At 40.4% G+C, this 12785-nt stretch overlaps 1 protein-coding gene across 18 annotated transcripts in view; it reads right to left on the reverse strand.

The window, feature by feature from the left end:
• Window positions 1-12785, reverse strand: part of SYNE1 (spectrin repeat containing nuclear envelope protein 1) — a 480528-nt gene that overhangs the window by 298469 nt on the left and 169274 nt on the right. For all 18 annotated transcript variants that reach the window (XR_015251658.1, XM_086708164.1, XM_086708163.1 and 15 more), the window contains 8 exons: window positions 12563-12715; window positions 11163-11306; window positions 7837-8010; window positions 5482-5640; window positions 5017-5181; window positions 3278-3412; window positions 962-1120; window positions 552-760 (listed from right to left, as the gene is read on the reverse strand). Coding sequence is in view for 17 of the 18 variants with exons in the window: in XM_086708164.1 (XP_086564290.1) it covers window positions 552-760; window positions 962-1120; window positions 3278-3412; window positions 5017-5181; window positions 5482-5640; window positions 7837-8010; window positions 11163-11306; window positions 12563-12715 (1298 nt within the window). In the remaining variant the exon portion in view is untranslated. The remainder of the gene's footprint in view (window positions 1-551; window positions 761-961; window positions 1121-3277; window positions 3413-5016; window positions 5182-5481; window positions 5641-7836; window positions 8011-11162; window positions 11307-12562; window positions 12716-12785) is intronic.

Genomic DNA, 12785 nt, shown 5'->3' on the forward strand with positions numbered 1-12785 from the left:
TTTCTCTTTTGACTTTATTCATGGAAGTTTAATGAAGTTTAGCAAGTCAAGTAACAAATTTTCTAGGAGCTGTTCCTTTACCATGAAGCTCGGGGCAGGGGTGCCTCTGGGCACTTTTCACATAGGAGGAAAGAGAAGGCAGAGTAGATGGAGTTCAGCTAAGGAAACCGATGTGTCCCAGGGCCTGAGCACGTGGAGGAAGGAAGCACCTGAGGTCTGGCCTCTTCTGTCTCCAGCAGATGGAGACAGAAACCCAGAGGCAGAGGCCCCCCTCTAGTACTATGAGGGAACCGGGGAGCAAGGAACTGCAAATTCGCTTCAAAGAGATAACATCTGGGTCACTCACAAATAAAGTGCTTCACTCTGTTTCTGACTGACGCCCATTTTTATTAAATGAAGCATTTTTATATAAGAGCCTGGGCAAGATCGCACGATTTGATTTTCTTTATTGCTGAAGACAAAACATGCATCATTACTTGTTTTGCACTGATCTCGGAATTAACAGTATTAGGACAGGTCAGATCCGCCTCCAGAAAGAGTTCCACAACTACCTTCTAGTGTAGTCCTTCCACTTGTCCCGGTCTTCCACGAGCTTCTTGTAGGTGGCGTCAATGGCAGCTCTGAGCTCTTTGAGAGTTACGTGACAGGTTTCAGGTGTGTTCCTTACTGGGTCCCGGACGGGGAGTTTCAGACACAGTTCTTCAATAAGCTGTAACCTTTTCTCACAAAGATGATGAGGACCTTTGTCACTGAAGAAAATCTAATGAGCAATAAACATTTATATAATCCCTGTGAGGATCCACACAGTACTTTCCTAGTTTCATAGAAGATTCCCATTTAGTCTACTTGTATCAAGTAATTAAGCTATTTCGTGTTTTCAGACCCAAACCAAAGTACCGGCTGTATCCTTTAGGTGACAATGTGACTTGGCGTGCCCGCGCGTGGGGTGTGTGAGACGTACCCTGTGCTCCTTAATAATCTTTTCACTGCCTTCCTGGGGCACCAGCGTGGTCTCTCGATCCAGCTCAGTTCTGCATTCTTCTACAGAAGCTAGGAATCTATTCTTCTCTACATCAATCTTCAGATGAAGCAAATGATATGGGGCTTCTCCTTGAAGGTCCTACATCCCATAGGAATATTTTTAAAATATGATACCATTTCTGATTACACACATTTTCAACTGAAGTGGCAAAAACCATAAAATATTCCCTTGGGGTCCGATGTGATTTAATCACTATCGTCTGCACCTGGCCATTGTGCTTTGTACACTTCCAAGTAAGGGTTGGGACCGTAATGAATACCTTCTGCCTGGGGGGCACATGTTTCACAGGGATCATTCTATTTAATTTTTACAACAGCCTCACACAATATTAATATTCCTATTTTACAGGTCAGACCACTGAGGCTCAGGGGTAAGTAGAAAAGCTAGATTTGAATCTAAATTTAAATCATGCCCTGAGTCCCCCCAGCATATGTCTTTTTTAATTCTGTCAATGACCCTGTGAGATAGGAAGAACCTATATTACACTCGCTACACAAAAGGCGAAGATAAGAAAACTTTTATTAGTAAAAATGCCAGGGTGAAACAGCCCACACCTGTGACTACCTGCCATGTCTCTTTCCTTAGAGCATTCCTCAAGTAAGCACGCAAGCAACATGAAATGTTTTATGTTCTTTCTGACATAAGAATAAGCTATATGATTACCTTCAGGCTTACAATTATTAGTTTTAGCTAACTTGTATCCTATGGTATTTATAAATTTTTTTAATGTTTATTTATTTTTGAGAGACAGAGCACAAGCAGGGGAGGGGCACAGAGAGAGGGGAACACAGAATCCGAAGCAGGCTCCAGGCTCCGAGCTGTCAGCACAGAGCCTGATGTGGGGCTTGAACCCACGGACCTTGAGATCATGACCTGAAGTGAAGTCGGACACTTAACTGACTGAGCCGCCCAGGTACCCCTATCCTATGGTATTTAAAAGGTTACTTTTAAAATAAAATACTAAGATAACTGATGAGAAAGATGATCTGGGGCTATGGAAAGACCGGACCAGATTATATCCTAGAGAGCTTAATGTTGTGAATGTCTGTGTGTAGAAAATAAATACAGCTTTCATTTAGAATCTCTATTCTATAATACATTTATGATATTTTAAGTTTTAAAGACATATTAGAAAACTTGGGTTTAAGGATTTTTTAATTTTCAAATTTAGCAAGTAAAACATTATGTCCTTAACTGAGTTTTTCCTATGCATAGAGCTGATTTTATAGCCTATGTTACTGAGATGGAGAAAACAAAAAAATCCAGAGATTCACAAAACCTGATGGAAAGTGTTTTGGTTGCCTATCTTTCAGACCCCGTGACTTCTTCATATAACACACATGAAGTTCGCCACTCCCTGTGACCTCGTGATAGCACTGGTCAACCTGTTGCTACAGTAGGTTTTCTCCAGGCTGGGGAAGACAGCCTTCAATTCTGAAATCAACTTCCATGTGATGAGTCCAGTGTGGGGCACTCAGGTTAGACACGCCAAGTGGATCCCTACATCCCCAACTTCTGTGCTTTCTCTCCTGCTCTCTCTCTCTTCCAGTTCCTGTTACTCCTCCCTCCCATGTACCCCAGGCCCCTGCTTCTTCTTTAAAATCTGAGCTCAAAGCTAGTTACTTGATTCACTCCTTTCCACTCCCCAAGTAGGCCCACTTCTCTCTACAAAAGCTTTCATATGTATTACTTACACTTTTGGGGACTTATTATATATTGTACTTTCATTATCTGCAACTAATGATCTTCCCCACTGGACTCGAAGCTCTTTGGGGAAATGGATCATGCTATGTTCATTGCTGAGTCCTTAACTAATAAATGTTCATATTTACATTTCTGAGGTCGTAACAATCTAAACCAGATGGTAAAAGCCTTGAAAACAGCGAAATGTTATTATAGTATCTCTAACATAATTTATTTAAGTGGGTTTACTGATGTTGCTGAATAAGTTAAATGCCCTTGTCATTCCTATCCCCAAACCTACGCAGGAAAAGAAAAAGAGTGCTCTTAAGTAATATGATAAAATTGATACTACTAAAAAAATGAGAAAAACAAAATTCTCTCATACTTTATCATGCTTTATTCAAGTTCAGTTTTTTCAGTGGGAGAAGTAACTATGGTGACCTTCCATGACTTTCTACATTTCTCTTACAATCGAACCTTAATCCCCTCATGCTCTGTCCCATCATGCATGATACGTACTTATGTCCGTGCGTCCATTATGTCCTGACTCACCTTCCACTGTTTATGGAGCTTTCTAACAGCTTCCTGCAGGCCCTGCTGTTCCTGCTCAGGGAGGATGTCAGTGAGCTCGTCGCAAGCTTTCAGGAAAGCATTGAGCACTCTCTGATCCAGCTGACTGAAAAATTCCTGGCGTGGAGGGGGAGGGGGTTACGAGTGTCAGACAGAATAAAAGGCAGCATCTACACACCATACAGTCAGGCAGTCACGCCTCAACTCAAAACAAGCCCGTTAGCCAGCCAGTGCCCTCTTTAAACCTTGCTGGCAACTATGATTTTTTTTTTTTAAGGAATGAACTATAATTATCTATAGTTATGAGTCAGAAGCCACCACATCTGAAATTCAACTAGTACTTTTCATTTTTTAGAAAGAAATATCTTTGCAGTTTTCAAATTTGGTAGAATATTCTGGAAGGCCAAGGGGCCAAAAACCTTGATTCCCTATAATAGAGTTTTCATTCCTCTCTGGTAAAGTCAGAAGCAGAACTGAAACTAGTGTTTAGCCTTGCAATTCCTCATACCCTAGCTGCAATGTGTCTCAGGCCCTGCTGGTTCATTATGAGCCATTTCCATCCACATCCAGGCGAATACACACGACCCCACAGGCTACGGACAGAACTGTGCCCACCAACGTCTGCCAAATTCCTATGTTGAATCCCTAACCCCCAGTGTAATGAAATTTGGAGATGAGGCCTATGGGGTGATGAGATGAGGTCATGAGGGTGGGTCCCTCATGATGGAATTAGTGCCCTTATAAGAAGAGACATCAAAGATCTTGCTCCCTATTTATCTCCATCTTACGAGAAGAAAGTGAGAATGACCATCTACAAGCCAGGAAGAGAGTCCTCACCAAACCCAAACTGTGAGAAAATAAGTGCCCATTGCTTAAGCACCCAGTGCATGCATAAATATATGGCACACCATGCAGATAAATACAACACGTGTGCACATCGACGCATGACCAAGTCTCACACAGACTCAGGAGTATGTCCGCGGAGATATTTTGAAACAACAGTGGTTCAAACCAGAAAGTGCCACACGGCACCACGCGTCTAAACTGAAGGAGATGCTGGCTGGTCACCGACATCACAGTCAGCTGCGTCACAAATATATTGCAGTCATCATGCGGTAGTGTGGTTCATACAAATATCCACTGGAATTTCAGGGAAAATAACTCAAAGTACATGTTCTCAGAGGGGCCATCATCTCCACTTGGCGTTGATCACTAACATTTTTAGTACTGAAATGATTTAAATGAGTATGATTAACAGGAAGATGGCTTCATGATAGGACAAGCTGTGGATCAGCTACCAAACTTCAAGGCACGTGGTGTTCATACTACAATATGGAGGATTCATGAAATGAGCACAGAGACTTAGCCATCCACCTAAAATTATCTCTTAAAAAGAGTTATGTTGGTTACGTAAAAATTTCTCACCTAACAATGAATAGTCATTTGGAGAGCCTGAATTCTATATCCTATAACTCTCTACTCCCTCAGGGACTTAGGAATGGCCAATTATAATGCTGCTCATCAGTTGCCCTTGAAGTTCTTTTTGCTGCTGCCCTTTTCTTTAGATCTCATAACCTAAAATGTTTCTGCCTCCCTAACTCACCTCTTCTTCCCTGTTCTCCTCAAACACTCAGTATTAGATCGGAGCACACTTTTTACTTTTCACCCAAGACCACTTGTCCGTGTCCTCAGCTCAAGTGCCCCATGAAGGATAAACTCACTGTATGTTTCTTCAGGAGGTCTTCTGGGTTCCCTTTTTCCTCCAGGCCCTCCTGAGCGATCCGTAGCACCTTCTCCAACTCTGCTCGAGACTCTTCAAATTTCTTCATCAAGCGACTATTGGTTTCCACATGTTTCTTCCAGTCTCCAATTTTCTTCACCATATTCTTGATTTAAAAAATAATCATAATGTGATGCTGCTTCCGGATTACTGAAAGCATCGTTTTGTTAAAGAGTATTGTTTCTTTAAAAATAAAAAAACACTTGGAAGGAATACATTTCATTATGAGAGTAATCAACTCCTTTTTAACATTGATGAATATTAAGAAAACAAGTAAAATGATTGGTTCCAAACCTCAGTAGGCAAGATATTTAGCAAGAGTGGAAGCATGACACGTGATGGTTAGATGTCCTCATTCCTTGTATTTTTCCCTGGCTCGTGTCTCTATAGCACGGAGAGAGCTTACCTGGAAAGCACCGTGGGCATCTGCAATCTGTCTGTGCAGCTTCGTCTGATCAAAATGCTTTAACACACTGCTCAAGGTCACGAACTTTTGAACATTTTGACTGCCTTTCTCAATCTGCGTCATGGTTTTCTTACAGCTCTCTTGACAAGCTGACAGTTCCTACAGGGAAAGGAAACCCACAACAATAGTATTTAAAACAGTGAGAAAAAGAAGGAAAGAGAGGAACCATTACAAAACAATAAGAACAACATTATATAGCTTTTAGGCTTTTAGTCAGCTATAAGTAAAATCAAAAGTACAGAGAAGTGTTTCTTTTCAGAAGAGCTCAATTTGAAGCAATCACCGAAGTCAGTGCTTTTTATATAAGGCATTTAAATGTCACATTGAGCTTTTCAAGATTTTTTTATGTATTTCATGCCTGTGCTATTACCATTAAGAAAATGAAAGGGCATCAAAGTTGTTATTTCTCTAGTGCCTGCTTTGTCCATCCAACTCACAGGCCTTTGGTTTACTGAGAGAACAATCACAAAATTAATCTACATATTAGGTTTTAATCTGACTAAATAAATTTAACACCCATGCACATTATACTTTACTGAAAGAGCTGCAGCATATTACATACCATTTGTGTATCCCAAAAGGCACATTTGAATTCCTAAGGTTCACAAGCTGTCAGTCGACCTTTCATTAACAAAATGAGGGACCCCAGACCCTAACCACAAAAGGCAACAGCCTGGTGGGTGTGGGAGGACATGTAGGTGTCACACAGTCACCGGATGAGAAGCCATGGTGACCCAGGGCTTTCCACCTCTGCTTCGTAACCTGGCATCATAGTGGTTTCTACAGTTGATAGATGCATGGAAATTAGCCCAGTCAAAGGCCAACAGTCACTTTTTGACTTGAAGCCGCCACACTATTTGCATTTTGACATCCTCGACTGCTTTGGAAAAGTATTTCAAACTGCTCATTTGGATACCGGTTTTGGGAATCTAGATACAAATATTAAGACCAAGGGTTTTGTTTTGTTTTGGCAAAATGGAATAAGGACACACTTCTTCCTTTCGAAGATTTAGGAGGTCAGAGAGTAACATATGTTAACAAAGATATTATTAAATATTATTAGTATTATTATTACTAAAATATCAAATGTTATTTTAATTGTGGAAGGATTCTTTGGTGGCAATGTATAGTGATTTGAGAATGTGAGACATGGCAACCTGACTCAAAGTGAGAGACAATCTTTATCCAATAGGATGAGAGCCCACTAGAACAGGGTTTGGTGGTATAATCATCATGGCTCTATTATCAATAATAATAATAATAATAATAATAATAATAACTAGTTATAGAGTACGTATTATGTGCCACTGTGTGCTAAGTACATTATAGAATATCTAATGTAGTCTTCACAATAAGCTCTCAACTAGGTATTATTACCTGCATTTTAAGCATAAAAGCTAATCAAGGCTTTGTAATTTGTTACATCAGATCTATGATCCGAATATCTATATGACACTTCAGATACTCTTGGCTCTTTCTACTAAGTGATGCTGCCTTCCTTCCAGGAATCTTTTTCAATGAAGGCAGTGGCAAACCTTTTGCCCGTTAAGTTTCACCCTCCTCTGATGGATGGGGTCATTTGTAATAAACCACCTAAACAAGTCCATTAACTTCAAGAGAGGGAAGCTGTTCTGCAGAGAGATCTGCTTACTAAAACTGAGACAAAGAAAAATAATTATCACTCCAAACACATTCCCAGAACTTTATGATTGTATAATCTCAGAGGCAAAGAAAACCTTAAGACACAGATTATAGGGACACCTGGGTGCCTCAGTCGGTTAAGCGTCCTATTTCAGCTCAGGTCGTGATCTCACAGTTTGTGAGTTCAAGCCCCGCATCAGGCTCTGGGCTGAAAGCTCAGCGCCTGGAACCTGCTTCGGATTCTGTGACCCCCTCTCTCTCTGTCTCTTCCCTTCTTATATTCTGTCGCCCTCTCTCAAAAATAAATGAGCATTAAAAAAAAAAAAAGATTTAAAAAAGACATAGATTATAGACACTGGATAGAAATAGAATGCAACTGTTTACTTTTATATATATCTAAATACATACAATTTTTAATTTGGTTATAAAAATTTTATCTCTATGTAAATTTACATAGATAGATATTTTATTTTATCTTTAGTGGACAGGGTTTTCATCTTTGGACAAGATGTGTATTTTTGTTTTGAGTTGCCAGCGCTACTCTAGAAAAATGTCTCCTGCCCTAACTGAATTCCTGCCACTGTGGGCACCACCTCAGTCCCACTAAACGCCTTTTAAAAATAACCATGTCTCCTCACGGGGACTTTCCCTTACCTGATGTTTCTGTTTAAAAAGGGCACTGGATTGTGCTTCACGCTCGAGAACTGCCATAATTTCATGGATTTTCGCAAGCGAGTCATAAAAGAACGTCATCTGCTTTTCCAGTTCTTCCAATGGGATCAACAGCTGCTGAGACTCATAAAGGAGTGGAGGGCAACATTCTTTGACCTTTAAAAAGACAAAAACAAAAATTCCGTCAAACGCCGCTAAGTACCACAAGCTCAGGGCACTGTTCACACCTCTGAGAACATTTTCTTCAGCGAAGCCGTCATTCGGTGCTTGCAGATCTCCAAAGACTCTTATTTAATGATACTTCCTTTTACTGTTACATTTTGATATAAAAACACAATACTACTCAATCACTGAGACAAATAAATGCCACAGAATTTTCCCAGGAAGATTCATCTAAAGGGTCCATCTGGATGGCACCCTCCCATCTAAACGAGGCTGTTAGTGAGCCAGATGGCATCGAATTCTCCCTCATAAACTGTGCAACTGATCTTCATTTTGGCCTCAAAACCTGACCTGAGATCGTTACGAATGACATTATCTAGACTGACTTTCCAACTTTATTTTCAAGGTCTCTACAACTTGAACCCTAAACTCCAGACAGACCTGTAACTTTGCTGACTCATTCTTCCCAGACAGGCCTTGTGCTTCCCTAACTCCCCCAGCAACATGTGTCACGACCCTCTGCCAATCATCTTACCCACCCCAAGCTCACAAGTCATGTACCAGTTTATTTACAAAGGTTCCCAAGCCAGGGGATGTCTCCCTAGTCTGAACTGACCCAGCCTCATCTGTCACTTGTCTCTTAAAAAATGCTGTTATTTTATACCCTTGTATTACTTTTTTTTTTTTTTTTTTTGAGAGAAAGAGAGTGTGCAAGCAGGGGAGAGAGAATCCCAAGCAAGCTCAATGCTCAGCGCAGAGCCCAACACGGGGTTCCATCCCATGACCCTGGGATCATGACCTGAGCCAAACTCAAGAGTTGGATCCTCAACCACTGAGACACCCAGGTGCCCCTACACTTGTATTAATATCAGCTTGATCTTCACGATGAGGCCATACGTTCCTGGAGATCAAGAGATCCATAAAGTTTCTGTCTTAACACCTTCATGTTGGAATGCAGGATCAAGTAGTTCTCTAAGAACTTCCTGTCCCCACTCATTTTACTTAGAATTGCTCCCAAAATATTATTCACGCTTTTGGGAACCAACGAAAGGAAATGGAATACTTGTTAATAGACCATTCTCTTTTTTCTTAAATTATGAATATTCTCATGCTCTCGGATACACTGCCTAAAGGGTAAACTCACCAAAAGAAAGCTACTGATCTACTGCAACACGGCTTTTCTAAAATGATTCTGAACAAAAGAGAATCTGCTAACACGTATAAAAATCAGTTGGTTTCTGGGTGCCTAGGTGGCTCAGTTGGTTAGGTATCTGACTCTTGATTTTGGCTGAGGTCACGATATCACGGTTTGTAAGACAGAGCCCCATGTTGGGCTTAGCACAGAGCCTACTTGGGATTCTCTCTCTCCCCTGCTCATGTTCTCTCTCTCTCTCTCTCTGTCTCTCTCTCTCAGAATAAGTAAATAAACATCAAAATAAGTAAAAATAAATTAAAAGTCAGTGTGCTTTATAAATCTTTCCTAGATACAGCTGAAAACTTACTAAGATGCTACAACTGAAGCAGTAGCTTAAAAAAGCAGGGGGGCGCCTGGGTGGCGCAGTTGGTTAAGTCGTGACTGACTTCAGCCAGGTCACGATCTCGCGGTCCGGGAGTTCAAGCCCCGCGTCAGGCTCTGGGCTGATGGCTCAGAGCCTGGAGCCTGTTTCCGATTCTGTGTCTCCCTCTCTCTCTGCCCCTCCCCTGTTCATGCTCTGTCTCTCTCTGTCCCAAAAATAAATAAACGTTGAAAAAAAAAATTAAAAAAAAAAAAAAAAAAGCAGAATGACTTAGATGTGCTCAAAGGTGGGATCTGCTTTCTCACAGGTCACCTTAAATCATTAAACTTGGCCTCGGCTAAGATGTGCAAGCCCAAGATATGGCTCTGAAAGCTGTTTGAAGGTTATCAAATCAGTAACGTTGACTTTGAATTGTACCCAATCTTTACAGATAACATTTAACTTGAATGTTAAAAATAAAAAGAATTACAAATTAACATTCTAATATATGTCAGTTTGGCAAATGAAGTGTTCTCTTTTTTTCAATACCATGATTCTTCCTTTTTCCACTTATCTCATTTATTCCTCTTTTCATTAATTGCCCACTACTGACTTCATGTGGGTTATTCTCCTTCTGCTTGTTCTCTCCTAAATTACAGGTTTTTCTGCTGTCTTTTCCTCTGTTTCTCAATTGTTCATTACAAAATTTTCCTCTTCATTTATACTACCTCCCACCTCCTATTAAAAATTAATTACTGAAATGCAAACAATACCATCTGCATAAAACTCAACTTCAGGTAGATAAGAAATCCCAATGGAACCTTCCAAAGCTCTTAAGGAAAATCCCCCAATAGAACAGAAAAGTCTTATGGCTGGTGTTTAGTGTTCACTGGGTTCCCTGTACACAGGTGGCACAAATGTATATATCTTAAGTCTAAGATGAGCTCCATGAGCTGAAGAGAGCAGAATTTCCACGTTCCAGGCTATTCACACAGAAAATAGCATAAATACTCTTAGAACAGTCAAATAAACCTCAATAAAAAGGACATTTGGGAACTCTTTCTCATTTAAATGTATGATCTCTTCCTCTTCCTTCCTCTTCCTTATCTCCCCCCTTGTTGGATGACATTTCACTGACCCCTTATTTCTCCAGAAGAGACCGATCGATTTTATTAAAATAAACCTCCTAGTACTTCCAAATTAACAGAGGTATTACTTGACATCAGCTCCATAGTTTCATTTGTTAAACTTCATGACCAAGTTCCTAAATGGCAAAGTTACTAAATCAAGAATCCCGGGGCACCTGGGTGGCGCAGTCGGTTAAGTGTCCGACTTCAGCCAGGTCACGATCTCGCGGTCCGTGAGTTCGAGCCCCGCGTCGGGCTCTGGGCTGATGGCTCGGAGCCTGGGGCCTGTTTCCGATTCTGTGTCTCCCTCTCTCTCTCTGCCCCTCCCCCATTCATGCTCTGTCTCTCTCTGTCCCAAAAATAAATAAACGTTGAAAAAAAAAAAAAAAAAAAAAGAATCCCAATAAACAACAAAAGGATGATCTCTTAACAGGTAAAGACTTTGCCCATGAGTGTGTTGGCCGGAGGAGGTATAGGCATGCGCAAGGCAGTGTTGGCCCCTCGCATTAACATATTTTCCCACCTTGGTTAGCCGTTCTTTGAGCCCAGACATGGTTGCAAACATTTCATTGGCTTCTTCTTGGGAGCTCTCCTTGGTAATGAGGTGTGCGGTCTTGGTAATCATCTTGTACTGAGCATCCATTACAGGCACCCGCTGCTCAATGTCCTGCAGGAGCCATTGAAACAGCTACATTACCACAATGTACATTTCCTTTTAATTTCAGAATTCTGCAGAAGGCTGAACAAAAATCAATTGTGTACTGTATGAAATCCTATACTTGTAAGAAGCTTTTGGAGATTCCAGTTATTGCTTTCCTTCTTTGCTAATATATTATATATTGGTAAGATCATATTAAAAATAGATAAAAGCTTTCCTTTAAAAGCAACCATAAATCCTTAAGTAAGCATCAAGTTTACACTTCCAAAATATATGTGTGAATGTAGTATGTAAACATCATAAATCAAGTAAATACATGTTAATTTGGGGCAATTCCTCTGACCTTAACAATTATACAACTTACCTTATCTTAAAAAAAGCAACACATGGTCATTGTAGACAATTTATGAATTAGAGATAATAAGAAAAAGACAACTGAAGTTACTTCCAGGCTTCTCACTCAGTGCTAACCAGAGCCAACATCCATCACTATATCATGAACATTTCCCCCTCTGTGTGCTTACACCCATTTTTTTATATTTACACAAAAAAAGGGGATATTGTTTTTTGCTTTTCCCAACAGTATATTAGAAAAGCTTTCCATGTCATTACATATTCTTCTACTACTTCATTTTTGAGAGCTGCAAGGTCCTCAAAATATGCAAATAGCACAATTCATTTAATAAATTTGTTAGAGTAGAGGCATTTATGTAGAGGTGTTGGATGTAGACGTTTCCTGTTTTCTCCTAGTCCTTTGTAATTTGGTTGTAAAAAAAAAATCTCTGAATTAAAAAAAAAAAACCTATTTTGAAGTTACTGTATGGTCAAAACATATCTTTAAAAAATCCAAACAGAGGGGTGTCTGGGTGGCTCAGTCAGTTGAGCTTCCGACTTCGGCTCAGGTCATGAGCTCACAGTTGGTGAGTCTGAACCCCACACTGGGTTCACAGTTGTCAGCGCTGAGCCGGCTTTGAACCTTCTGTCCCTCTCTCTCTCAGCCCCTCCCTCCTCATGCTCACTCACTTTCTCTCTCCCTCTCAAATAAATTAACCTTTAAAAAAATAGAGCATTAAAAAATTCAAATAAATTTTTTTATTTAAATGCAATCTTTAATTCTGAGGTGCAAATCAGGATATGCACACATGTCAAAAGGGTGCCAAGGAGACAGGAAAACTTTGCAACCATGTGAGTAACATGAATGATCTTTCGTTTCACAACAGAACAGGTTTTCAGGTTTTCACTTTGTTGTCCAGAAACCCCCTCACCTCCAAGTCTTGAATTAATAACTTGACATTAATAAAAGAGACTTCTAAGGGTTCAGAAAGTTTCTTATGGGCTTCAGTTGCAAAATCAGACAGGACAGTAATACAGTCTGCATACTCCTTCTTCATTCTGTCCATCTCATCAGCCCGAGCATACTGTTAAGGAAAGGGAGAAGCACAACATGGAAAATCAGTTAAGCCCGACCTCTGGGAGCCTGTAACCCTC

Source organism: Puma concolor, chromosome B2 (genome assembly GCF_028749965.1).
Source record: "Puma concolor isolate L17-30 chromosome B2, mPumCon1.1.hap2, whole genome shotgun sequence".
Taxonomy (NCBI): domain Eukaryota; kingdom Metazoa; phylum Chordata; class Mammalia; order Carnivora; family Felidae; genus Puma; species Puma concolor.